Here is a 27,803-nt window from a genome sequence, read left to right on the forward strand (position 1 = left end):
ACATATGAAAGCTCTTTACAACAATATTCAAGACAGAATCTGATGTAATTTCTTTTGTCAGCAGAAGTATTGACACTGAAGTAAATTTTGTTGGTGAACTATACAATACTTATTATATACAAATGAATATCCTTGCTTTTTATAGAGTCATTTGCCCTGGCTCCATAGTTCCAATCCAGGACTAGAAAAAGTAAGCGCTATTGTATGGGAGGGTAATGATTGCAAGAAAGCTGATATGTCAGTACTTGAAATCAGCGGCATGATAATGAACAGAGTGAGTATTCTTTTCTTTTTACTCCATGCAAACTATAATTAGCACTCAGAATTTATCATGTTTTGGGCAGATTTTCTCTCTGATAATCTCCAGGAAATATCTTTAGAAGTCTTGCTCTGTGAGATCTCATTCTGATTTCATTTTGTCACCATCGGTGGTTACAAGAGTTATTAAATCTCAGATCTTAAAACCATGCATTTTAGATTCGAATTACTATATATCCACACAGTGAGCTTAATTGTTAGTCTTTATTTGGTTTGTTTTCAGGCACTTGAACATTCTGTGAATGTTGGTCCCCCAACTCTTAGGAACAACCAATTTCATTTCTGGGTTTTATGTGAATATCAAAAATTAGAAATATATTAGAGATACAGCTATAGATATAAATATCTGAAAACTAGAGTTAAGGTTGGAAAAATATTGCTTACTTTATGAAATAAATCTTTAAGAAAATGGATGCTATGTCTGATGCACCAAAATGTTCCCAAATAAAATTCTCCTCTTAAGAGAAGACCAATATGACCCCATGTGTCAGGGGTAGTCAATTATTTTTTGTCAAGGTCCAAATTTCTTGGTCAAGGTCCAGACTCCAGAATAGTTTTTTTAATAACTATAATGATAATAAGTAAATAAAAAGATTTTGGGTCCGTTCAAAAGCATCTGATGGTCTGGATTTGGCCTGTGGTCCACCTATTGACTACCCCTTCATATGCTGTACCAATACAACCAATATGAACACCAGCAGAGATAGAATAGACTTCAATACCAAATCCAGACATACACAACTTTAGCTAAAGAGACCCTTCGTTTGTTTTAGCAGTATTGAGAGCGTTTTTCTCTGTGGGCAAACCATTAGAAGGCAATACAGTTACATGCTTAGGTGAACCACATGTGCCTTATCCATATAGACAATATAGCCCTCTATTATTTATTTATATTGTGATAACACGAACAGACCTAGGTAGGATTGGGGTTTCATGGTGCTAGGTGGGGTACAAACATTTAGGAAGACATTGTCCCTGCAAAGAACTTACAATCTAAAAAGACAAAGATGCAGGGAACGAGAACAAGGTACACACATGTAAGCAAAGCAATTAGGTTGATTGGCGCATATGTTGCTTCACTGTTGTCTTTATTTTTAATAAAATTACTCAGCTGCCCCTGAGTCATCATCTGTTTTAGTTCCTTATAAAAAACAATAATGTATAGGTTAAATTTATTTACTTACTTTGTTTTCAGTGTGCATTAACTATTTTCATAGCTACCTATCCATCCTCAACCTCAGTTTCATTGTCATTTTGTATATTTAAGGTATATACTGTTTCTATAACAGTACATTTTGAAGGTGTTTAATAAATATTTTACATCTTGTATAGCCTTTTTTGGAACTGTCATTGCTAAACTGAAGTAATAACTAAGTTGTTGACGCTAATAGGCATGAGCTTAATTCTTATAATTAATGGATAACTTTATTTCTCCCATTTTTAGGTTAACAGCCACATGCCAGGAATAGGATACCAGATTTTTGGAAACGTAATCTCTTTAATCCTGGGTTTAACTCCATTTATATTTAGACTTTCCCAAGCTAAGGATTTGGAACAGCTAGCTACACATTCTGCTACTGAACTTTATATTATTGCCTTTGGGTCAAATGGAGACATACTGGTTCTTTCTATGGTTATAATAAGTTTTCTAGTCCGTGTGTCCCTTGTATGGATTTTCTTTTTTCTGCTATGTGTAGCAGAGAGAACATACAAACAGGTAAGTATACTATCAAGCCTCTCTTTATTACATTCCTTTGTGAAAGAAAAAGAAAACTAAGTATTATGCTTGATGAGTTTTGTTGGGCATAAACAATTTAAACTGTTTCTTCTAAGGTCCATAGATCCATTACAGTGGACACTTCAGACTGCTTCTCTTGGGGGGCAGAACCAGACTTGTCAGTCACTAGCAGAAGGGGAACACCTTGCCCTTTGAAGTTTCCTTTAGTTTTATCAGCCTCCTTTACAACCAGTGGCTCATTAAGATATCCCTGCTACAGAGTTTTTTCTGAGGAAAACTTTCACCTCTTTATTTCAAATTTCTGATTAACACTTTAGCTCAATAATTCTCCAACTAATTCTCAGCAATGTCCCAGAGCTGAATTTCCCTCAGTCCCCCTGTACCCCCTAGGATTGGAATAGCCATCTCCAGGGGCAAGCAGCTCCCCCCCCCCATATTTGCACAACAGGAGTGATGCCAGATGGGCCATGCTCCAGATGGAAAATAGTGTCTAAATCGTTAGAGCCCATGTCAGCAGCCACACTCCTGACTGAGGAGCTCAGATGTCTTCTCCTCTTCTGCCTCCCCTCAGACAGTGTATGGAGGGCATTGGCTATAGCATGGACATTGCCAGCACTGGCAATAACAGGCCTCCCAGGAGATCCCTACTGACATCCTAGGCTGAGGCCATCCAGGGAAATGTAGAACCATCTGGTTTTTATAGATTCCGTACACTAGATAGGATTAGAGCCTCTGGGGAGTCCATTCTTGAATCCCCCGGTACCTTACCTGAGAGATCCAGAAGGGATCTGTACTGGGGAGACAAGGCAATGAGCCCTGCCTGCTTGAGGGCGGAGAGATTGCTAACCACTTGAAAATCTTTTTGGAAGAGTGTCTTAGCTTAATTGTGTTCCTCTCTGAAGTGAGATCATAGGGACAGATTCCCAAAGGGGATGTAAATAATTGAAATCCTCTCTGGTTCCCCTGTTCCTCTTCATAGAGCATGGGTTGGCACATAAAGATAGAAAAGACCAAACCAAAGACTTGGGGCGGGCGGGGGGAGAGGGGGAGAAGGGAAAGGTGGGAGGGGAAATTTTTCCTGAAGGAAGGAAGGCCAGTTGTCCATATCAGAGTTAAGGGATTAAATAATACAATTATATATTTTAAAAAGACAGATAATCTTTTAGGCAGAATACTGAGTTCTGTGAAACTATAATTAGGAGGTCTGTGGCTGCTGTACATAAGCTATAACTACTTATCCCTCCCCATCTTCCCTAGGAAGATACAGGATGGAGATTTCCTACCACACTTAAGAAACTAGCTATAGGTCACCTACTCCTTACCAGGCTGTTTGGCTCAGCTATCACTCTGGGTTGCCATGCTTAAATGTGCAGATTCTTCTTCGAGTATCTGCTCATGTGGATCCTAGTACATATGTGCCCTATACACAGGAATGGAAATCTTTTAACTAGCAGTGTCTGTTAGAGCTGCAAATGAACTCTGCATGCTGTTCTGCTCTCTGCCCCCACCAAACACCCCCAATGGCATAAAGGGTGGAGCTGCCCCTGAACCACTACTCAGTTTTTTTCTTACAGCTTGTGACAGTGAGATAGACCAACTTCAGTGTCTCTTTAGCTACTGTCGTCTCTATGTGGCTATATAGCTAGTGTAGTTACTATACTTAGTTTTTCTTTATTTTCATATATATATTGTTAGCCCATTGACAAAAATAAATATATGTCTGTGTATACATATCTTTGTGTTTGTGTATATGTGAGAGAGATGGAATTGGGTTGTTTTTATTTAGCTGTCCCAATGCCAAGTCTATCAGTCCTATGGCTGTCTCAAAATTTCCAGGTTTTGAAACCTATCTGTTGTGCATCATTCCAATAAATGAAGGACACAATAAATGCCTTTCTTCCCCCCTGGGAAAAGGCCATAAGCCCAGAAAGTATGTGATTTTATAAGTCTTTCAGAATGCATCCAAAAAGCCAGAGAGCTGTGTTTAAAATTCTTCCTGATGGAAAAATCAATGAGAGGTGTATTATACTCTGTAGTCCTCTCAAAGGAAGAAACCCCTGCTTCTTTGGAATCTCACTCAGCATGTGTTCTGGGTTTTATTTGTTTTGTTCTGTGTGTGTATGGTCGAAACTATTTGATAAACGTGACATGAATTAATTAGTGAGTACTTTTGGTTGACCCAATACTGCATTTTTCTGCAAATAAACTTTTGCATAGCTCTACTTGTAATGGATCTGTGTAAAATGCAAATTTTCAGGCAAGCACAGTTAAATTTTCCTATTCTGTAGCATTAATGGATTCATATAATTTATTGATGTATTCTTTTTAGTATAGCACTACCTCTATTTGTGCTCTTTAAAGTTGCATGTTTAATATATGAAAGTAAATTGATAAGCCATGTTGAGCTCAGCTTTGTTTCACTGCATTTTTTTAATGAATTTATAATCACTTAACTGTAAAATTTTGTTTATCTCTTTTAGAGGCTTCTTTTTGCCAAACTCTTTGGTCATTTAACATCTGCTAGAAGGGCAAGAAAATCAGAGATTCCTCACTTCCGGCTGAAGAAAGTGCAAAATATAAAAATATGGCTCTCTCTCCGGTCCTATCTGAAGGTAGAATGACCATATTTTTTCCTAACACTCTTACACAGTTAATATAAATCCATGTCCCATTGCTGGAAAGCTGATGATATTGTTGCACTGAGGTCTGCCCTCCTGTGAATTGCTAATTTCTTTTCAATATGCTCACTTCTCTCCTAGTACAAGACATTTGGGCTGCACCTGTTGCAATAAACAAAGCTAGCTCAGACTTTTCCAACAGGCTCCTGGTCCTGACCAAGCCCTTTGTGCCCTTCTTTGACTCCAGTGATGGTGGTTTAGTCTCCTTCCTTATCATAGACTCCCTTATGACAGAAAAATTCCCCCAGGAATATGATATATTGCCACTGCACAACAGAGAATTTTGCGGAAATTAATGTTGTACATGCAGAATTTCCTTTCTCCCACAGAAATGGGTTGCAGTGCTGCTAGTCACCACTAGGGGCCACTGGACTCAGCAGAGCCCCAGCTTGCACATAGAAGACACTGCTGGGAGGAGGGAGAGGGAACTAGAAGGTTCCTGGCAGCTGCAGTTCCCAGCATGCCCTGAGGGAAGGGAGAGGGTGGCACGCAGGAAACTCTGTGCAAGCCTGGGACCAAGCATTAAGCTGTTTCTCCCTGTGGATCCCTGGGCCCTGGGGGGGAGTGGGATGGTTGTATAGGCAAAGGGGGGCTCTGCAGCTGTGCTCTGGGGGAGGACCGGGTGCAGGTATCTGTGCTGGGGGGTGGGGAGAGCCTGCGGTTGGGCTTTGGGAAAGAGGTGGTGTGGGTGTATTGGCTGGGGGGGCCCCTGCTGGTGGGCTCTGGGTGGGGGAGGGGTTGTGGGTGTCTGGCTCCCTGCTGGACTCTGGGAGAAGGGAGGGAAGGGTCAGAGAAACAGGAACTGGGTTGTCATAGGGGTTTCTTTAACTCTCTACTCCTGGGGGAATTTTTGTGTGTCTGTTTTGTTACAGACATACTTGCTGACCGGTATTTTGAAATAAATTACCAAAATAATTGAAACTGGTATGATTACATAGTGTTATTTTGACAAATACAATTTGCAGAGTTTTGCAGAATTTTAAAATATCGAGTGCAGAATTTTTAATGTTTTGACGCAGAATGCCCCCAGGAGTAAAATCAGATGGAACAATCAGAAGATAAGGAGGAGCTCCATCTACAAGGAGACTCTCTCAAGAGTCATAAAAAGACAGCACTGCCATTATTACTCCCAGTTTGCAAACCCTTCTTCTTCTTCCAAGGAATGGCTTGTTAAGGTTTCTGCTTCCCATCATACCAATAAAGGCTCTTCCAGAAACTTCTCCATAAGGGCAGATCAATCCTCTTCTTCACTTCTTAGGACTCCACAAAGTGAATCATCCTTCCTGATCATCAATTCTTCAGCGTAAAGCCCAAAACTTCACCCCCTATCCCCCACCCAAGTCCAAGGTCCAGTCCACCTCTAAAAGAAAAACTCAAGGTATCATCCCAGGTTCTTAAATTAAGTAACTGAGCTGCTTAGCAAATAATTTTCAGTTTTCTTTCCAAATGGAAGTTCTGGACTCAGGAGTGTCTCTAACCACTTATTCACAGCATGTTTATAAAGATGTTGGTTCTGCTAACAGTTCAGCTAAGGTTTCTACAGGCTCATTTAAACCTGCTCTTAGGCGACATATTTACCAGAATACTATTTTCGAGGATCTTGCAGGAAGTGACCCCAAAGGACTCCTTCTATATGCCAAGTACATAGGTTCATCATAAACTTGAAAGAGCATTCCCTGATCCTCTTTCAAGAATAATCCACCTAATAGTTGAGGTGAACATAGAACTAGTTTTCCTATCTAGTCTATCTAATCTTACTATATAAGTACCCACAATAGATATCCATTACTACTGCATCTGAGTGTTTTGCAATCTTTAATGTATTTATGCCTAGAAAACGTCTCAGATAGGGAAGTATTATTATCGCCATTTATAGGTGGAAAGCTGAGACATAGAGACTGTGACTTGACCAGAGACACACAGAAGTCCGTGGGACAGCACGGAATCAAATCCAATACTTCAGAATCCCAGGCTAGTGCCCTGATCACTGGAACGTCTTTCCTCTGTAGCAACAGAGATCTTCTTCTTCCTTCATATGACTGGTGGAGAACAGCAGCTACAATTTCACCTGAAGTTGATTGAGCCAGGTGGCTACACCAGAAGTAGCAGAATTTATTGCTGTGATGCCTCCTTCATATTTATAAGATTTGATAAGATGCAGATAGTGATTTCTAGGGTACCATAGAATCTGGTGTCTTCCATCCGTCTTTATCTGCAGCTTCAGTTTCCAGCACAGAGATTCTCCAGGGTTTGGCTGAGCCCTAGAGCCTTATGGAAAAGACTAAACTGCCTCCAGCCTTTGCAGGAAGTGAGGTGTAGTGTGACTGTCGGGGGAAGAGATTAGTCCCAGAAAGAGAATGTCAAGTAATAAATTTTCTATTTGGACTTTTTAATGAAATAAGCTTCCTTTCTAAGATTAAATATAAAAAAAGCTACAATGTCTAGACTTCTCAATTTAGTTATATCTTTGAATGCTAACTTTATCCAGAGTATACCATTGTTAAAAATGCGTTGTTTTTTTTCTGGGAGGCAAGGAGGTCCTCTGCTTTCCTTTGTGATCTGAAATGGTCTGTTCCCCTTTGCTTCCACCAAGTTTCCATTTCAAAAAGGTCAGGACATGACTTCATTTTGAACCCTTTCAACACCACTTTCTTAAAGGGAACTGTCAACTTAAAAATGTTGTAAACAAGTTTGTTTACCCATATTACTAATATTATTAAAATATTTAAATTAATATTGTATAATAGTTTTGAAATACAGCTCACTTGTTACTACTTATGCTCTTTATTTCTCACCTCTCCGACAATGGAAAACAGTTTCACTTTATGTAGTCGCTTTCTTAGTACTGCAGTATTTGTGTTTCAACACTGCAATTAAAAAAAAAAGAAAGCCATACCTACTAGGACCATCTGTCCATTGCTTCAGGCTCTCCTTTCATTATATGTAACAATCAGTTGAGTTTGAGTGTTTGTTTTTTTTAGCTCTGGGAAATTCAGAACTATCTTGAATTTAGCAATTTGCCTTTTGATTTCTGCATCTAAGAATTCCACTATGAAGTCTGAATCATCAAATTGGTAATTTTATTTCAGAAAGCATGATTTAAAAAGAGAAATTTGCTACAACATGCTTGCATATCAGACAAATGTGAAGAGCATATATGAAGAGTTTACTACTTAATTTTTTTCAATTTAATGTTACATGATGGGTTAAATTCTGCCCTTGAATTACAAGTAAGTCAGTGATGAATTTGGCCCAATATATGTAATTGTTAATACATCTTCAATCCCCTTATTCTCCTGACTGCTCACTCCACCATCACACTCTTGAGAGCCTATCTGTTCTCTTTGCTAATCTTTCCAGTTCAGGTTTGTTTTCTCACCGATACCACCCATCTATTTAGAATTCCCATCTTCACTCCCCTTTTCTGAAACACTTATTATTTATCAATTATGTTGCAATAGTGCTTAGAGGCCTCACTCACCATGCCAGGTGCTGTGCAAACAAACAGGAAGTGACAATCCATGCCTTGAAGAGCCTAGCATTTCATCTTTTTGCATTACAAATGGCCCCAACAGCAGTATGTGGTACTGTGCCAATGAAGGACTCTCTGGGCCCATTCCTGCCATTAACTTCAATTGAAGCAGGATAAGGCCGGGGGGAAGGCATAGGGTATAAACATTGCTAAGCCCATCATGCCACCTAATGGCTTTGGCCAGTGAAATATGGTGATGGGCTGTAAACAAAGCTGTAAGTATCATTAAGAAGAAAGCAACAGCCTTTCCTTGTAAGCTAAAAGTTTTTCTGTTTGTAACCCTTCTGCCCGTCAGAGTTGGCAGCAACAAGGGCCGGGTTCAGTATCTAGGGGTTTCATTCCAATAACACTGGTGGAAATTCACTACCATCTTATATAATTATACTTTTGTTCCCACCGTGTAACTATTATAGCATAATTCACAAATTCTCCTCACCTCATCCTGTTCCCTCCCCACATATCCCTGAAAATAGGAGAGTCTTGCGACATGTCTGGAAGGTTAACCAGTTTGAACTCCGGAAGACCAAAGAAGGAAGCATTATTCCATAGTTGAGTGACCCTCACAGAGAGTGCCTTTCTGGTAGCTGCTTCTCATCTCTGTCAAGGGACCTCCATTTCAAGAAATCTACTGATCACAACTGTGATAATATGGAATAGTGAAAGAGACCATCTCTAAAATAACATTGGACCAAAACCATATAGGAGTGCTTTAAAGGTCAAAATAAAAACCTTGAATTCTACCTGTAAGCCCAGAGCCACTGGTGTATCAGACAAGATGTTATCAGACAGACAGTCTGCACAAACTTTAGCTTCAAATGGTCACAAGGTATTTTCCTAAGCAGAGCACATTACGGTCATCCAAAGAAATTTATTTAAAAGAAAAAAGCACAGAACTATTTTTAGTAGAACTTTAGACTGTTTAATATAACTGTGTTCAACCTACCAAGAACCAAAATTTTGTTTCACTGTATATGCAGTTCATTTGGCCCCTGTAACATATTAAATCAACTAATAAACTGTAGACTACATTGTAGTCCAAAAAAAAAAATTTGTCAGTTCTCCTCCCATGCATTTTTTGTGGATGAATTTATTGCTTTATGAAAACGCTGCCAAAAGCCATCCAGAATGCAAACGCGTTCTGTTGTAAAGATTTCCTGGATAGTTTTGCCAAAGTACTTCATTTTTGATTTGTACAATTCTGCTGTTCCAGAGCCTGTTTTGAGCCAACTGTGCCAACTTGTGCAAACTGTGGGTTATATAATGTGGGGAGTTATGAAGCAAAGAGAGACACTGCCTTGATGCAGCTTGTATGTTCTGTTGTGATTCAAGACATTGAGATTTTTGAATGACATTCACATGTGGTATTTTCATTTCCCCTTTTTTGTTTTTTCCACAATTGTCACACATGCACCAATATACCCTGCTTTGTGCTAGGACAAGCTGTTCTCAATATTCACTTTGATCATTATCCAGAAAAAAAATGGAGTCACTGGATTCAGGAGAAATTATATGTCTTGTTTGCTCGGGTTCTAAGTGTGTCCCAAATAAGTAAATATAATGCCTCATCATCAAAAACTCCTACATTTCTCATCTTCATGCAACAGAGAAGTAAAATTTTGAAAAGGGAAAAGAGAGATAGGAAGTAAAAATGAATGTATGTTCATAACGTACATATTTTTCAATCCAGCAGAGGGCACTCAATTCTTAAAAGGAAAAAAACAAAAAAAACAGTATTACAGGATCATCTTGCTGTATATGTAACCAGGAGTGAGATTATTGAAAACAATAAAAACATGCCTTTCCAGTCATATTATCCTGTCCCAGACCTTTCTTTTTTTCCATCCCTTCCTCATGAGAATTTTCACATGTAGAAATGTAGTATGGCTATGTGGGATAATCTTTTGGTATCCCAGTGCAGTATCCTTATACTGAAAGAGATTGTTGCACTGATGCATGTAGATGGCATGTTGGTAGCAGTGGTCTGTATCTCAACTCTGCTGTCAACCCAAGTTTAGTTCTTTGCTATGGCCTGAGGCAGAATATCTTTTCCGTTTATAGGGCACTTAGGGAAAACTATTAAAGTAGAAGCAACTTTTGATCACTGAGGAAACCAGTGTACTAGTGGTTTCATAGTCTATTATAGTTTCCCTGAGCCACCCGCTTCCCCTTTCTTCTTCATTGGTGATGCATTGTCTCAGGAAATATTAATGTGTAGTTACACTGTAAAATTAAAATACAACGTTTTGTATTTAAAGTTCTAGGTTACGCCACTGTGAGCCATAATCAGCCTGTGCTGGGGGTGTGAACCTGACTAGATCTACAAAGTTTCTTGGTCAATTACTACAGAGATTTTCACTCAATATGTTTCCCTTATTTTCAGCGGCGAGGTCCTCAGCGGTCAGTCGATGTAATAGTTTCATCTGCCTTCTTATTGACAATTTCAGTTGTATTTACCTGCTGTGCTCAGGTGAGGATACCTCATTTATGCAAAGGCATGCATAGAATGCTTCTTTAAAAATGTTTCACTTTATAAGCAAGCCTTCCAGACTGGAAGATATACAGTGAAAATAACTATCATATGGTTAGTGCCTTTTCAGAAGATTAATTTCTATTGTATATTACTCAGTATATCTATTTTAGAAGTTTAACTTTTTAAGCACCAGTGTATTGCTTAATGTATTCTACCAAGAGTATAAATTAAAAGTAAATATCTCTGTTATAATTTTTTTCATCCAGTTTTTTCTTGTCCCCCATGAATTTTGGATCTTAATGATTTCAAAACACAACCTGTCAAAAACCTGATTTTGCAGGCATTTTGTGTAATAAGATTAATCTGGAGGGATGAATTGGGGATTTTAAAGGTATAATATAGTAGTATTCAGTGAGATATTTTAAAAGCATCTTAATTATTTGCATTCCCAGTGTTTGTATACTGTCTCTTATTCTTTTCATTCTGTTGCTATAAATTGCCATCCTGATTTCTGTGAGATATAGGAAATGCAGTGGTATTGTAGCCATATTTGTCCCAGTATATTAGAGAGACAAGATGTGTGGTAATATCTTTTATTGGTCCAGCTTGTGTTGGTGAGAGAGCTTACACAGAACTCTTCAGGAAAGATTGCATTGTTTAGTGTGCTAGTATTAGCCTGCCCTCTAGTGGAATAAGCAAACCTATGTTTATATAGCCTGATATTTACTGAAAATACTTGCTTGGATGTCTGCAGATAACCACCAGGGGATCTCTCATTTGAATCGACTAGCAATCATTTTTCCATTTCCTTTTTAACCAAAAATAATTTCACTGCCTTTTCCTGGTATATAATGTAAATAAGGCTATGATTTTGGAATGGAAACTTGTAGTAAATTTCATGGCAGAGGTGCAAAGGTCATTCGAGGGAGCCCTGCTCCACTAGCCCGACCCTCCACTTTGCCCGCTCCTTACCTTACTCTCCCTGCTGGACACATTTGTCCCTCTTCCTGGATTCAGATGGTCCACAGCACCTAGAGAGAGATACTGCCATGGTTTCGGCAACTGGCAGTTGAGAGCCCAGTTATCAGCACATGGAACAACACATAGTGGGACCTGGCTGCTGGACAGATGGATTAGGCCACAGCACTTTCCCTTGGAGTCTAGTTTTAAAAATGAGGTGGGGGAGAGGAGAGTGGCTCTTGGGCTCTCCACCCCCCCTTGTCTCTGGCTCCTGTGGAGCTGGGTTCAGCCCCATGGGACAGGCTTATGCCAGTTTTTATTCAGATGCATGATTATTGTGAACCCCATGGCCTCCATACCAAAATCGTAGTGTTAATCATACATATTTTAATATGAACATAATTTTAAGTTTAGCAACTTAATATGGATTCAGTTTTCTTTTTAATCCAAGTGATAAGTATGTTGCTGTTTTCAAGCAAATGCGATAACTTCAGGAGTTCAAACCTCTTCATTTTGTATTAAAATATTTTTTTTGCTTTACTTACATGCTAAAGAGGCCAAACCTTCCTAAATTACTCTTAGGCCTGCTCAGCCCTTATATGAAAACCTATCTTGGTTAATAGAATGTTGGTTTTGAAATATAAATTAATTTAAAAAGTTTATTACAAAGTAAAAACCAGATCCATACTTTTTACAAGAAAAAAAAATTATGAACTGAAGTTTTTATCTTACTGTAGCATTAACCTTTATTTTGAAGTTCAATAACTCTTAATTTTGCTTTTTCTCTTTGCTTTCAGTTGCTTCATGTACATGAGATCTTCCTTGATTGTCACTACAATTGGGAACTAGTGATTTGGTGCATTTCATTAACTCTCTTTCTCCTAAGATTTGTTACACTTGGATCTGAAACAAGTAAAAAATACAGCAATACCTCAATATTACTTACTGAGCAGGTGAGAATGTACGTAGACCTGCATATTTCTCTCTCCGCATGTCTTTAGTCTGGGAGTCCATGGGTCATGGACTTTAAACAGCCCTGAATTCAGTGAAATCATGGTATTAAAGACATATACAACATGTAGCTCAGTTCCCATATTTTTCTCTAGTGCCAAATCTAGAGTAATGCTCAGTAAAAAGTGCTTTAAGGTTCACATAGCCGCTTCACAAATCTTACAGTAGTCTTTTGCAGGCGAGCTGCAGAAGCTGCTGGAAAAGTTCCTGTTGCCCTAGTAGAATGGGCTTCCTATAAGAAAAAGGATTTTTTAAAATTTAGAGACCAAGTGGGTGAGGTAATTTATTTTATTGGACCAACTTCTGTTGGTGAGAGAAGCAAGTTTTTGATCTTACACACTGCTCTTCGGGTCTGGGAAATGTACTCAGTGTCATAGCTAAATACAAGGTGAAACCGATTGTTTAGCATATTTCGTCAACACATATTTCAAGGGACAATTCAAGGTGAAGTCATAGGTCGGGAAAGGGGGAAAAATGCTGGGGTTGGGATTTAAGTGGGTTATAGATTGGATTTATGAGTGAGAGGTCAGTTATGGAGTGATTGCTTTGTGGAAGGTGTTCACCCATAGGTGATAGGATGTTTTTGTCTTTTGTCATTTTTCTCTGTGAGTTCATTTGAGAGCTTAGTGATTGTCTGGTTTCACCCACACATTTTTTATTGGGGCATTTAGTGCACTAGATGAAGTCCCCCACATATTGTGATAGGCATGTGTAGGACTAATGGATCTTGAAAGGTGTGTCGTGAGAGGTGTTGATCATCATAGCAGTTGAAATATGTCTACAGTTTTTGCATCTGTTGTTCTGGCAGGGTCTGGTGCCATTTTGAATTGGTTTGTCCTGATCTCTGGGGAACTTGTTTCTGATGATGAGCTTGGAGAGGTTGGGGATTGTACGAAGGCCAGATTTCTTTCAGGATGGGACCCCATCAAGTACGGGTTGTAATTGTTTGATGATTCCCTGTATGGGTTCCAGTGTGGTATGGTAGGAGACAATTAGACGTGTGGGGTAGAAGTGGGTTTTATTTCTGTATTGAAGCAGGTAATCTCAGGATATCTGGATGGTCTGTTCCCTGATGAGATCTACTTCTCTGGTGGAATGTCCTTGTTTGGTGAAGGTGGTTTTATGTGGGTTAAAGTGTATATCCTGGACTTTTTTCTCAGAGTATATTTTGTGGTATGTGAATGCCTGCCTAGGGGTAGATAACAGATTTCTTGGTGTGTTTGGGATAGCTTGATGTATTTGGGGTAGTGAAGGTAGGGATGATGATGTGTGGGTTTCTTGTATGTAGTTATCTGTGGGTCCATTGTTGACCCATGAACCTGATCATCGTATTCAGGAAGTTGATGGTATTGTGGGAGTGCTATCTAGAGAGTGTTGAAGTTGTAGTGGAAATCTATGAGGGAGTTTAGGTCATCTGTCCAGAGGATGAAAATATTGACACATCTCCGGTGCATTTGTTCAGAAATTGTTCTTCAAGGTGGCCCAGGAAGAAGTAGGTATACTGGGGAGAGAAGTTTTCTTTTAACTGTTTTTCTCTTACTGTTGGTGTTCCAAAAGCTAATGGGACATTATGGCTGAAAGCAACAAGAATTCTGTTTTTAAAACGTATAGTTTATATTTACATAAGGTGTCTAAACAAGCACAGCTTACATGCAACTTCTCTCAGGGAAGGCCCATCTTACAGAGGATCTCTTGTTGGTGTCTCGTTTATGGAATCATAGAATTGTAGGACTGGAAGGGACCTCGAGGTCTTCTAGTCCAGTCCCCTGCACTCAAGGCAGGACTAAGATCCGTGTGATGAAGTTGTTCTTCACAAGTGTGGAGTTAATGCTGTAAAGGAGAAACACAAGGCTGCTATTGTGTGTGAAATCTGGCAGAATCAACTGGAGAAGGCAATCTTGCTCTGGGTGGGCGGGTCCCGTGCACATAAAGAACTTACTAAACTGGTGGAAGGAGCAACCTCATGTCTGTGCAAGCATCTCTTTCTGCTGCTCAGCCCTATCAGTGACTCTAACAGCCGAAGCCCAACTCAACACCCTCATGTTTCAGGGCAGATGGACAGCCCACAAAATCAGTTTCCAACTTGTTGGAACTCAGGGTGATCAGGAATGCTTGCCTCCATTTCCTATCTTTCATCAGGGCAAAATGATCAGGGTCATGACAGACATGTCCAGTATGTTTTACATCAACAAGCAGGAAGGTGCAAGATTCCCTTCCTTGTACACTGAAGTTATAAAGCTCTAGAACTGGTGCTTAATCAACCGTATCCAGATTTCAGCAGTCCACCTTCCAGGCATCTGGAACACCACTGCTGATGCCCTCAGCAGACACTTCTCCCACGACTACAAATGGGAACTGGACACTCAGGTCCTCCCATGCATATTTCAAAGATGGTGACAGCCAGAGATCAATCTTTTCGCCACCTCTGATAACTGGAAGTGTCCTCTCTTCTGTCCAAGAGGGATCTGGGTCACCACTCCCTGAGGGATGCCTTCCTTCTACCATGGAAAAGGACCCTGTTCTATGCCTTTCCTCCAATGCCCTTAATTTTAAGGGTGCTGAACAAGATCAGGCAGTATCAGACCAGAGTTTATCCTCATAGTGCCTACCTGGCCAAGAAAAGCGTGGTACTCTTACCTACTTCAGCTCTGTGTCCAAATGCCGATCAAGCTCTTGATCATTCCTCATCTCCTGCCTTAGGATGTGGATCATATGCTTCACCCCAAACTGGCAGTTCTGTGTCCCGGGGTCTGGCTCTTGGATGGTTCTCCAGAATAGAGGTTTCCTGCCCTACAGAGGTGCAGTATGTGTTATTAAATAGTAGAAAAACGTCAATCCATGCTACTTATCTGCAGAAATGGAAGAGATTCGTCCACTGGTGTGGTTGTCACTACGTCTAGCTGGAAACAGTTCCCCTTTCCCTTATCCTAGATTACCTGCTGGATCTGAACTTCTACATGTTATCCATCAGTTCAGTCAAAGTACATCTTGTTGCTTTTTTCCCCTGGTTGAGGAATTATCAATTTTTGCTTACCTGGTTTCATCAAGATTCATTGGTCTGGGTAATCTCTTTCCCCATGTTAGACCCTCCACCCCATCTTGAGACGTCAACCTGATTTTCAACCACCTTCCGAGAACTCCATTTGAACCAATGGTGACCTGCTGCCTATTTCATGTATCTATGAAGACAGCCTGTAGGGCCATCGTGATTGGCACCTTGATAACAGATCCCCATCTTTACCATGTTCTTTCATGATAAAGTCTCTTTACGTCCACATCCTAGGTTCCTACCCAAAGTTACCCTGGATTTCCATCTCAACCAATCTATCCATCTATCAGTGTTTTTTCCAAAACCTCACAGTTCTCAGTAGGAATCCTATTTCCATATCCTGGACATTAAAAGGGCCTTAGCCTTTTAACTGGTAGGACTAAACAGTTTATGAGATCTCCTAGGCTCTTCATATCCTTCCCAGATAGGTCTAAGGGGGCTTGCATTTCTGCTCAAAGACTTTCAAAGTGGATATTGGGTTGTATTGCTACTGTTACGAGTCTGCAGATGGTCAGCACCCCCCTGCAGCCAAGTGAATTCAACCAGATGGCAGGTGACATCTGCTGCATTTTTTTTGAGAATGGCCCAGTATTTGAGAGAGTGAGTTTCTACCTGGTCTTCAGTTTGTACATTTTTGAAGCATTACACCCTACTCCATGCTGTCAGATCTGATGTCACTTGGTTCTGCAGTACTATCTTCAGTTCTGGATCCTGTTCCTGATCCTGATCCACCGCTCCTTCTAGGGATACTTCTCAGAAGTCACCTGAAGTGGAGCATCGATAGGGAAAGTACTAGAAGAAGAAATAAATGTTACCCTGTGATGTAACTGTGATTCTTCTAGATGTGTCCCCCTACAGGTGCTCTACTACTCGCCCTCCTTCCCCTCAGCTTCGGTTTTTCCTTAGAGGATGAATGAGTACAGAAGGAACCGAGGGCGATTAATCCATGCACTCCTATGTAGCCTTGGTATCTGCCACAAGGAGGCATAGGGTGCATGTATGGGCCAAACAGATGCTGCTAGCTAGAAATCTTCGATTGACGGCTCGAGAGGTGCATGCACACTTGAAGTGGAGCACCCATAGGGGGTGTCATAAATATAAAAGGAAGGGTAACCACCTTTCTGTATACAGTGCTATAAAATCCCTCCTGGCCAGAGGCAAAACCCTTACACCTATAAAGGGTTAAGAAGCTAAGGTAACCTCGCTAGCAGCTGACCCAAAATGACCAATGAGAGGACAAGATACTTTCAAATCTGGAGGTGGGGGGGGGGGGAACAAAGGGTCTGTCTGTCTGTGTGATGCTTTTGCCAGGAACAGATCAGGAATGCAGACTTACAAATCCTGTTAAGTTGATAAGTAATCTAGCTAGAAATGCATTAAATTTCCTTTTGTTTAATGGCTGGTAAAATAAGCTGTGCTGGATGGAATGTATATTCCTGTTTTTGTGTCTTTTTGTAACTTAAGGTTTTGCCTAGAGGGATTCTCTACGTTTTGAATCTGATTACCCTGTAAGGTATTTACCATCCTGATTTTACAGAAGTGATTCTTTTATCTTTTCTTTAATTAAAATTCTTCTTTTAAGAACCTGATTGATTTTTCCTTGTTCTTAAGATCCAAGGGTTTGGGTCTGTGTTCACCTGTACAGATTGGTGAGGATTTTTATCAAGCCTTCCCCAGGAAAGGGGGTATAGGGCTTGGGGGGATATTTTGGGGGAAGATGTCTCCAAGTGGGTTCTTTCCCTGTTCTTTGTTTAAAATGCTTGCTGGTGGCAGCATATAGGGTTCAAGGACAAGGCAAAGTTTGTACCTTGGGGAAGTTTTTAACCTAAGCTGGTAAGAATAAGCTTAGGGGATCTTTCATGCAGGTCCCCACATCTGTACCCTAGAGTTCAGAGTGGGGAAGGAACCTTGACAGGGGGACACATCTCAAAGAACTACAGTTACTGCACAGGTTGAGTAACATTTCCATCACTGGGTGTATACACTCTGTCGCTAAAAAAAATACAGCCAAACTTAATCAAAGCAGCCGTCTCAACCTTTTATGCATATTCTAGACCTGCTGAACCTCCAAGAAAGAGACAGTGCTTCCATAAGAGGGATCCATCTGCTTCATCTGACAACCTCTTCATATCTGTCACCAACGAAGAGACAGCAGGTTTAACAGTTCTGTCGAGAGCTGTTCCAAACCAATCATTTTGATTTTTTTTTTTCATTTCTACCCCTTTTTGGAGAGTCTCATTTATAACTGTGAAGCCTGGAACAATATTACAACAGCCTAATGGATCCTCCAGATTAACCAGCCTGGTTATACTCTTCAGTTCCAGTCTATCCCTACACCCCATCCACCTTCTCCATCCCTTTTCAGGGACTCCTCTGGAGGATTCTACAACAAGAAGTTCAATCTGTGTAGTCCCTCACAACAATAGTAGAGGTTCCTCTTCAGTTCAGGGGAAAGGTCTCTTGTTCTCATTTTTTTCTGCTTCCCAACAGAGGAGATTGGAGAACCATTCTGGATCTAGGCAGACTCAATAAATACATTTGACTCAGATTCCGAACCATGTCCGTAACCTCAATAATCCTGTCCCTAGACCAGTGGTTCTCAACTCTGGTCCACCGCTTGTTCAGGGAAAGCCCCTGTCAGGCCGGGCCGGTTTGTTTACCTGCCACGTCTGCAGGTTCGGCCAATCGCGGCTCCCACTGACCGTGGTTCGCTGCTCCAGGCCAATGTGGACTGCGGGAAGGGCGGCCAGCACGTTCCTCGGACCGCGCCGCTTTCTGCAGCCCCCATTGGCCTGGAGCGGCGAACCGCAGCCAGTGGGAGCTGCGATCCGCCAAACCTGCGGACGCGGCCGGTAAACAAACTGGCCCGGCCTGACAGGGGCTTTCCCTGAACAAGCGGTGGACCAGAGTTGAGAACCACTGCCCTAGACCCACAAAATTGGTTTGCAGCTCTGTAACTCCATGATGCATATTTCCAACCATCCTGCAGACAGGAAATATTTCTAGTTCATAGTTGGGTACACAACATTCCAATACAGAATTCTTCTGTTCAGCCTGTCAGCAGCCCCGGGCTGTTTACAAAATTTCTGGCAGCAGTGGAGGCATTTCTCAGGGTATGTCTACACTACAAACCTACGTCAGCCTATATTAGGTTGACTTTCAGCCACCGCAGTAATTACTGCAGTGGTGCATGTCCACACTATCCTCGGATCACTGGTGCAGATCCTCACCAGGAGCACTTCCACTGTCCTCAGAGTGGCAGTGTGGGGAGCTGAGAGCCTGGTCTCTCAGCTCCAGTGGCAACTTCCTGCCAGGTCCCTGGCTGTCCCACAGGCTATCAGCAGGCTGCCCTCCCTCCTCCACTCCCTGTTCCCCACCGGGAGCTGGGGGAAGCCACCCGGGCTTGTCCCCCCGATCCCTGCTCGGAGCCAGAGCCCTGCCAGGTGCTTCTCCCCTTCCCCGTTCCCCGCCAGGAGCTGGGGCAAGACACCCCGGGGGATTCTTGCCACTGGGGAACAGGCTCCAGCTGCAGTGGCTTCACACCCTCCTGCCTGCTCCCTACCGGGAGCCGGGCAGCCTTGTCAATTTCACAGCCATGAAATTGACAGGACTGCCTGGCTCCCAGTAAGGAGTGGGGTCCTAAGCTGTGCGGGCTCCAGATGAGAGCAGGGTCCAAAGCTGCCTAGCTTTCCAGGTAGCGGGGGCTTGCTTGTCAATTTCACAGCTCCTGTAAAGGATGCAGTGTCTACACAAACACTGCATCACCCTAACTACACCGACCTAAGTCATATACCTTTCATGGAGGTGGACTTATGTCAGTGTATTAAGGCACTAACATCAGTGGGAGGACGGGTGTAGTGTAGACACTGACATAATTAAGTCGATATAAGCTGCCTTATGTGATCTAACTGTGTAGTGTAGACCAGCTCTCAGAAAGCAGAACATTCAAGTTTATCCTTGCATTGATGATTGGCTGATTCAAGATACCTCTCCTCAGCAAGTTTCATTTAACATTCGGTACATTCTCCATCTGTGCACCAGTTTGGGGCTTGCAGTAAACAAGGAAAATCTGACTCCATCACAACAAAATAAAATTCCAGGGGATCTTCTGGATTCCACTTCGGTATCAATCCAGATTTGAGACCACAATGTGAATCATTACTCAATTGCAGAGCAACTCTTGCACAACAGTAAGATCATGACTAAGAGTTCTGAGGCATAATGCGTCATGCATATTCATCACTCTTCATGCCAGACTTAACCTTCATTGTTTGTAGAACTGGCTGAAATCAGTTTACGCTCCAGTATAACCTCAAAGAGAGACACTGGAAAGGGTTATTCAGTTTGTACTTTCTTTACTTCCATGATGGAAAGATTTGATTGATGTATGCAAGGGTGTCCCTCTTGCACCTCTTCTCCCCTTGTTAACACTGGTGATGGATACTTCCAGTCTAGGTTGGGAAGCACATTTAAGTCATCAGACTCAAGGTCTGTAGTCAAAAGTTGAATCTCTTCTATACATAAATATTTTGGAGCTCAGAGCAGTTTGTCTGACATGTAGTGTTCTTGCCTCTAATCCAAGGCAAGTCAATTCCAGCGATGACAGACAATGCTGAAATGTTTTATTTAAACAGGCAGGAACGGGCCTCTTCTGTGTCAGGAAGTAATCCAGCTATGGGAGTGATGCATCAGGCATCTAGTATATGTCACTGCTATCCATCTAACAAAACTAATAAACACCCATGTGTTTCAGCTGGGCAGGCATTTTTGATCTGACCAGGTGTGGTCCATAAAGAACTCAGTCAGCACATTTTCCAAAACTGAATGTAAGAGATCATAGACTTGTTAGCCACAGAAGTGAACAAAAATGCAACATCTTTTGCTTGAGATAAGGTCAGAGTTGGATCTCTATCAGGTGCCTTCCTAATATCATGATCTTGATTCCTGATGTCCACCTATCCCCCTTAATTTTGCATACTCTGAGAAGGCCCAAGGATGCCACTGCAACGATGAATAAACTGCTCCATCCTGGCCCAGGCAATTTTTGTTCCCAGAGCTGCTGACACAGTCAGTTTGGATTGCAGTAACATTGCCTTTACTGTCAAATTAGATGTTTCAAGATGACAGGAAGACACTGCACCTTACAACTTGGATGCTTATTGCTTAACCAGATGTAGAGAAGTCTTGCTCCAGGGATATACCAAATATTTTAATAGTAGAAAGGACCTGTGATGTGTTCCTCCCGAGGTTCTGTCTGGAACTGGGGTACCGCTGAGCCCTCTGACCCATCAGCCTGGGCTACCTCTCACTCTGTGCTGCTGTGACAAGCTGCAGACACGCTCCCGGCCTAACACTTCCACCAGCATACTCACAGGTAGGGACACAACCATCTGCAGTTATATGCAGGCTCTCTGAGCAGCCACGGCATGTGAACCAACAGTAGAGAGGCTACAGCCAAAATAATCCCCAGTTTTCCAGCCTAGGACCCCAGAACGGTACCGTCCTGCCCTGGTCCAAACCCCAACCAGCATGAATTTATTATCCAGTTTGCCTCCCCCTCAATATGAAGAGGAATATGCAACAGCCTCTCCAAGTTAAGATTCCCAAGCACATCACTCCAAACTCACTGGTTTATATTAAAACATAAAATAAATTAACTACAAAAGATAGATTTTAAGTGATAGCAAACAGATCAAAGCAGATGACTTAGTACATAAAGAAAAACGTCATCTAAGCTTAATATGCGAGAAAGATAGGATTTGAATTAAGAATCCCTCACCCTGATGGATGATACAAGCAGGCTGCAGATTCTTAAGGCACAAACTACACTTGCTTTGCAGCTTAGAATCCCCAGGTCTTTCATACACAGGCTAGAAATCCCTTTAGCCTAAGTCCAACACTTCCCCCAGTTCAGTCTTTGTTCCTCAGGTGTTTTCAGGAATCTTCTTGTGTGAGGAGTGAAGAACAACAGATGATGTCACTCCGTGCCTTATATAGCTTTAGCATATGGCAGGAACCCTGTGTTTCAAAACTTGGTTCCCAGAGCAGTTTGTGGAAAAATACCGACATCCCAAGATGGAGTCCAGAATCATGTGGCCTGGTCACATATCCTTGTAAAGTCATAGCAGCCATTACTTACAGGCTGTTTGGAGTGTTCTCAGAAAGGCTCACCAGGTGGGAGATAAGCTTCTCCTAAGGCCTGTTGTTTTCCCTAATGGCTCGTTGCCCTGAATAAGCCTTTCCCAACCAACTATCTAGACTGAAAGCACCTTGTCTAGTGGGCGTTACCCAGGTGTAATTACATTTGAAGTACAGATACATAATATTTATAAATTCAGATACAAAAATGATACATGTATACAAAGAGGATAATCATATTCTGCAAATCATAACTTTTCCAATGACACCTTACATGACCCGTCCTGCAGAAAATAAATCATAATTATGCTGTAATCATATCATAATATCACTATGAAAATATGGGGTGCAGTATCACAGGACCCTAAAAGATCTACTTAAAATGACAAATGAAAAAATTCACTGTTTGGGCACAACAGTGTTTCACCTTTTCTACAGACCTTCCATTCATTTTGGACTACCTGCTTTCACTAAATCATCTGGACTTTCACTTTTATAGAATTAACAGAATCTAGCAGCTGTATCTTCTTATAATTCATAAATTTGAAATCAAAAAATATTTTCACACCTTATGGTTTTTAGATTTTTAAGGATCTTAGTGTATGTAGTCCGACCCTCCCTCTCACCCCGATTAGGGAAACCCCCTCCAACGTGGGACTTTAATGTAGTATTAGTAGGGCTGCTGAGTTCATTACCTCATCTTTCAGTGGAAACATTGGTTTTAGTGGCTATTCCCTCTGGCGTGTCTGGTTGGCAAAATTAAAGTTTTAATGGCATGGTCATCGTACATTATTTTTCATTGAAATTAGGTTTCTTTTAGGCCTAATCAGAGATTCCTTCTTAAAGTGGTTTCTGACTTTCATATTAATCAGATATTCATTTACTGGTTTTCTTTCCCAAATCTGATCCTAGCAGTTCTGAAGGAAAATTACACACTTCTGTTATTTTGAGAACATTGTATTTTTATTATCATATAACCAAACCATTTAGAGTCTCTTCTATATTATTTATAGCCTATATTGAAAGAGTAAAAGGGAAAGCAGTTTCTTCCTAGAGGTTATCCAGATGGATTTCAGAATGTATTAGACTATGTTATTAAATAACTAAGCTTGATCTCCTTGCTTAGATAAAAGCTCATTCTGCTGGAGCTCAGGTAGCATCTGTGGCTTCCTTTAAAAATGTCCCCATCTCCAAAACTTGTAAAGCTGCCTCCTGGAGTTTAATTCATACACTCATGAAACACTATGCTACTGGGGAGGCTTCTTGAGCTGTTGCTTGCTTTGGCAGGGCAGTTTTTCAATCCCCATTTGGTTAAGATTGTTGACCCACCTTCTAGCAGGAGGTCATTGTTTGGGAATCATCAGGAGTGTAATACACATAAACAATCACTCGAAGAAAAGCAGCTACTTACTTTAAAGTAACTGATGTTCTTTGATATGTGTTACCTAGTTGTAATCCATGCCCTCCTTCCTCACTATGAGATTCTGTAGCAAAGGAACTGAGATGCAATTGGCCCTGCTGTGCCCTTTTATGCCTTCTGGGGTGTGATGGTAGCTAGGGCACAGGCCTGGGCCAACAGGCACTGCTGGTCAAAATGTTCTGATCTCACTACTGAGGGCTCCCGTGCACCAAGAGTGAAATACATTTAGACAGCACATCTCAAAGAATACCAGTTACTGTAAAGTAAGTAACCATCTTAAACAATTAATCAACTTATGAGCATTTTGCATATTATGTAGCTTTGACTGAAGCAATTCATATGTGTTAAAAACAAACTTAGTTGATACTGAACTGACTGGACAGAGTACATATCTTTCAAAAATTAACAAAATTCTGAATTCGGCCATCTTGTGTTTCATGTTTTGTGTTCCCCAGTTTTCTGTTTATTGATACAACAAACTCACATTTGGAGAAATCTTCAATTTTAAATGCTACATGAATAAGATGGAGCTTAAGTTTGCCTTCCATAAACTAAGTTTTCCACTGCTTCCTCCTATTCTGGTTCAGCATATGGACTTCCGTTTTGGTATCAGTCATGCTGGAGAAATAAAGGAGAGATTCCATAGTTTCTTTTTTTAGTTAGGTCAAGTCAGATTTCCATTGACACTTTGACATTAGTGTTATCAGCTTGTCAAGTCCTTCTGAAACCTCCTTCAATTGCTTTTGTAAGTAAAGTGCCTCTGTCTAGTGCCTTGATGTATAAAATATGTGCTATGTTTTGATCAAAGTTCTCTTTGTGCTCAGGGCATACTTTAACATACTTATGAAAACACGGAGACTGTGTCCCTGAGAGTTCCACAGACTTAGGAATCAGCCCTTCTTTTTTTCTTTTCTTTTTTTTTTTGTAAACTAGCCATGAGGTTGGTTATTGCCAAAGGATCTTTGTATTGCCACAGTGTCCTTTAGTTATTACTTTCTCAATACTATTAAGTATGCTAAATACAGTTAGCTCACTTCATTCCTGTTTTAGAGATGGTTTTGGTGTCAGCACTATTCCCACTTTAAGTATAAGGAATATTGCTTGAATCAGTCTTGGGTCTAAAACCAGAATGCACATTTTAAGTGGGCTGACTGTAAATTAGAAGCTTAATATGATTGTACCTGACAAGTTCTCTCCTCTTTTTTGTTTTATTTTCAGAAGTAAAATCAGTAGCATTGAGTAGGAATGCATTTTTCCTTGTCTGGATGCTAGTAGCCATTATTGGGTCATTCCTCATGTTTGACCCTCAGTTTACGTTAATGCCAGATTAGATTCTTTCGGTTCTTTATTTTTTCCTCTGCTACTTGGTATCTGTGAGTTTGTCCGTCTGGAGTCTATCTTTAAATTGCTCATTTTATTCTACACTGAAGCTGATTTTTTTTTTTTTTAAATATAAAAAGTTACCAAGTTAAAAATTTTTTTTCATTTGTTTTTATTAATTACCAAGTGAACTTTGCCACGTTTTGGGTGTTGAAGACAAACAAAAGTCGCTTGTGTCCCAGAGTTTCTAGAAGGCCTGGAACAGGGAGTTAAATTAGAATTTTTAGCTACACTTTCAGGACAATGATGTCATCAAAAATGTCTTGCAAGATCATTGAATTTGTCAGTGTTCTGTGTTTCTGCTTCAATAAGGAGTTTCATTCACTAGCATATTTGATAATCACCCGGAGAATTTTGTCAGAGTATTAAGACTCCAGAGAGAACAGAGAATCTTGTGTCCTTTAGCAACTTTTATTGTTCTTTCTTTCCAATCAGATTTGTGGATGTGTCAAATTACAGATTCAATTTTTGTCTTAATGAGAGTCACAATTATTTTGTTACATCATAAAATGTGTTTTATTATAGTATTAATCATACAAACATTCGTTCTTAAAAAAAAAAAAAAAAAACACCCTGGATTTCCACAATAGTTATGCACTTACCATATTATTACTGACTAATCACTTATCCCATTAACAATTGTTTTAAAATAGATTCCTGCTAACTCAGTTGAGGTATTAAATCAATATTTTATTTGAATAGATAAATCTATATTTGAAAATGGAAAAGAAGCCTAATAAGAAGGAGGAGCTGACACTAGTAAACAATGTTTTAAAACTTGCTACTAAACTCCTGAAGGTAAGAATGAAAATGGAGTACTACAATATTATACATGATCAAGAAAGAGAACATCTTGCTTAATAAGTCACCTTTCTAGCATTTCTGTAGTATGCACTAGAAACCTCTTCCCCTTTAAACCCACTTTCCCTAATAGTCTGTGTTGTCATCAGGACACTTTCTCTAATATGCTTCAGTCTGTTGTGTTCTGTCATCACTGTGGATTGCAAATAGAAATTTATTAAAATCATTGTTAAGTTTCACTTTGTACCAACAGTACATGGAGAGTATAGTGAGGGGAGCCTTTGGGATAGGTGGCAATACACTGGACCAAAAAAGGCGGAGTCTTTAAGCTTGCTTTGTTTTTGATCTCTGCTCTATATAAGGTGCTAAGTAGTCAATTACTGTAACATTAATACTCTTCTGTAAAGCTAATCCTCCTAAATGCTGCAACAGTTGTTGGTTAGTTACTGTTTAAAATTAAAATCAGCTTATTTTTACATATTTAAGAGTCCTGTTATAGAAGTGAGAGAAGTGTTTAAAAAAATAATTTTGTAGTCATGGTCATTTCTATGCCAGTTGCAGAGTATTTCATCCAGTCTAAATTTTAAATGATCTAGTTGTAAATGATACTTAAGTAAATGAGACTATGCCTGTGCATAAAGTCAGTCACATTTTTACAGGTGAACTCATTGTATAGGTTGTGACAGGGTTGAGCCAGATGGCTACAAGAGAATGATAGAAGGCAGATAGATTAGCCCCAGGTTAAGTAGGTCCCTTTTCACTGGGTAAGGTAACAGGGAAGGTTCCAGAACAATCAGGAACCTTCTGGAAACAAGACAGACAGGCTGATTAGAACACCTGCAGCCAATCAAGAAGCTGCTAGAATCAAATAAGGCAGGCTAATCAGGACACCTGGGTTTAAAAAGGAGGTCACTTCAGTTTGTGGTCCGTGTGTGAGGAGCTGGGAGCAAGAGGCACTAGGAGCTGAGAGTGAGTGTACTGTTGGAGGACTGAGGAGTACAAGCATTATCAGACACCAGGAGGAAGGTCCTATGGTGAGAATAAAGAAGGTGTTGGGAGGAGGCCATGGGGAAGTAGCCCAGGGAGTTGTAGCTGTCGCACAGCTGTTCTAGGAGGCACTCTAGACAGCTGCATTCCACAGGGCCCTGGGCTGGAACCCGGAGTAGAGGGTGGGCCCAGGTTTTCCCCAAACCTCCCAACTCCTGGTCAGACACAGGAGGAATTGACCTGGACTGTGGATCACGAAAACGGTCAAACTGAGGGCTGACGTGAAGCTCCGAGGCGAGCAAATCCGCCAATAAGCGCAAGACCCACCAAGGTAGAGGAGGAACTTTGTCACAAGGTATAGAATAAATATCACTAAATCATCATGGGGAGTGTTTTGGAAATATTATACTTCCTTTTGGCAACTGATTAATGGATTATGATCGAATGGATGGAAGTGTTCACGTGTCAGATTGATTGTGATTTAGGAAGTCATTCATCAGAACCTTCTGAATCCCTTGTATTCTAACGCACCTTACTCATTATTCTCATGGACTTGTTCTCTGCGAATATGGAGACAGCTACTGAAGTAACTCTTCCCACTTGCTTCTGGAGGAAGGATTGTGCAATTTTTTTTCTTTTCTGATGAGATCGTAAAAGTCCTGGTGTATCAGACTGGTTTTGACAACTCACCAGTGATTTGAACCTCTACAGCTGTAACTGTACAGCACAGCCTGGCTGTATTGGAATGCAGATACCAAATCTAGATCCATACACTATTCAGTGGCAAGAAACTGTTTGGTGAGGTACTGGTCACTACAGTGAAGAACCACTGAACTAAAACTACTACAGTGGGTGTTATTAAGAAGTTTCTACCTGTTTGAGAGAGAGAAGTGATTCTACCTGTATTTCCCATTTTAAGATAAGTAATTTCTGTTATACGAATAAAATCTTTCAAGCCTGAAGAAAGTTTTTAAGATTACTTGCTCTGGAGAAGGGAAAAAAACCAAAACCCTCTTGCTTCCTGTCTCCTAGGTATATCTTGGAAAGAGATTACAGATATCCCTTTCACTCCACTAGAGCAAAGGACTAGTTCAATATCTCCAGCGAAAGAGTCAGGAGAATACCATCAGGTTACAATAAGGCTGTGCTAGCCTAGGCCAACCTTGACTGCCTAGAGAGAGTGAGGTGTTTCAGAATCCTCGCTGACCAATGGCAAATGAGTCTTGTAGATAATTAGGCCAGGTTTGCATCAGCATCACATCCTACCATACAATTTTGATTTGGTCTGTGCATCTGGCAAAAACAAGGACACAGATTGCAT

General features: G+C 40.8%; 1 protein-coding gene across 3 annotated transcripts in view; it reads left to right on the forward strand.

The window, feature by feature from the left end:
* PHTF2 (putative homeodomain transcription factor 2) overlaps positions 1-27,803 on the forward strand; it is a 183,031-nt gene that overhangs the window by 145,793 nt on the left and 9,435 nt on the right. For 2 of the 3 annotated variants that reach the window (XM_074942549.1, XM_074942546.1), the window contains 6 exons: positions 146-274; positions 1,763-2,035; positions 4,537-4,668; positions 10,647-10,733; positions 12,494-12,649; positions 25,397-25,492. In XM_074942549.1, the coding sequence (XP_074798650.1) occupies positions 146-274; positions 1,763-2,035; positions 4,537-4,668; positions 10,647-10,733; positions 12,494-12,649; positions 25,397-25,492 (873 nt within the window). The remainder of the gene's footprint in view (positions 1-145; positions 275-1,762; positions 2,036-4,536; positions 4,669-10,646; positions 10,734-12,493; positions 12,650-25,396; positions 25,493-27,803) is intronic. The other variant, XM_074942548.1, reaches the window with a different exon arrangement.

Source organism: Natator depressus, chromosome 1, assembly GCF_965152275.1.
Source record: "Natator depressus isolate rNatDep1 chromosome 1, rNatDep2.hap1, whole genome shotgun sequence".
Taxonomy (NCBI): Eukaryota; Metazoa; Chordata; order Testudines; family Cheloniidae; genus Natator; species Natator depressus.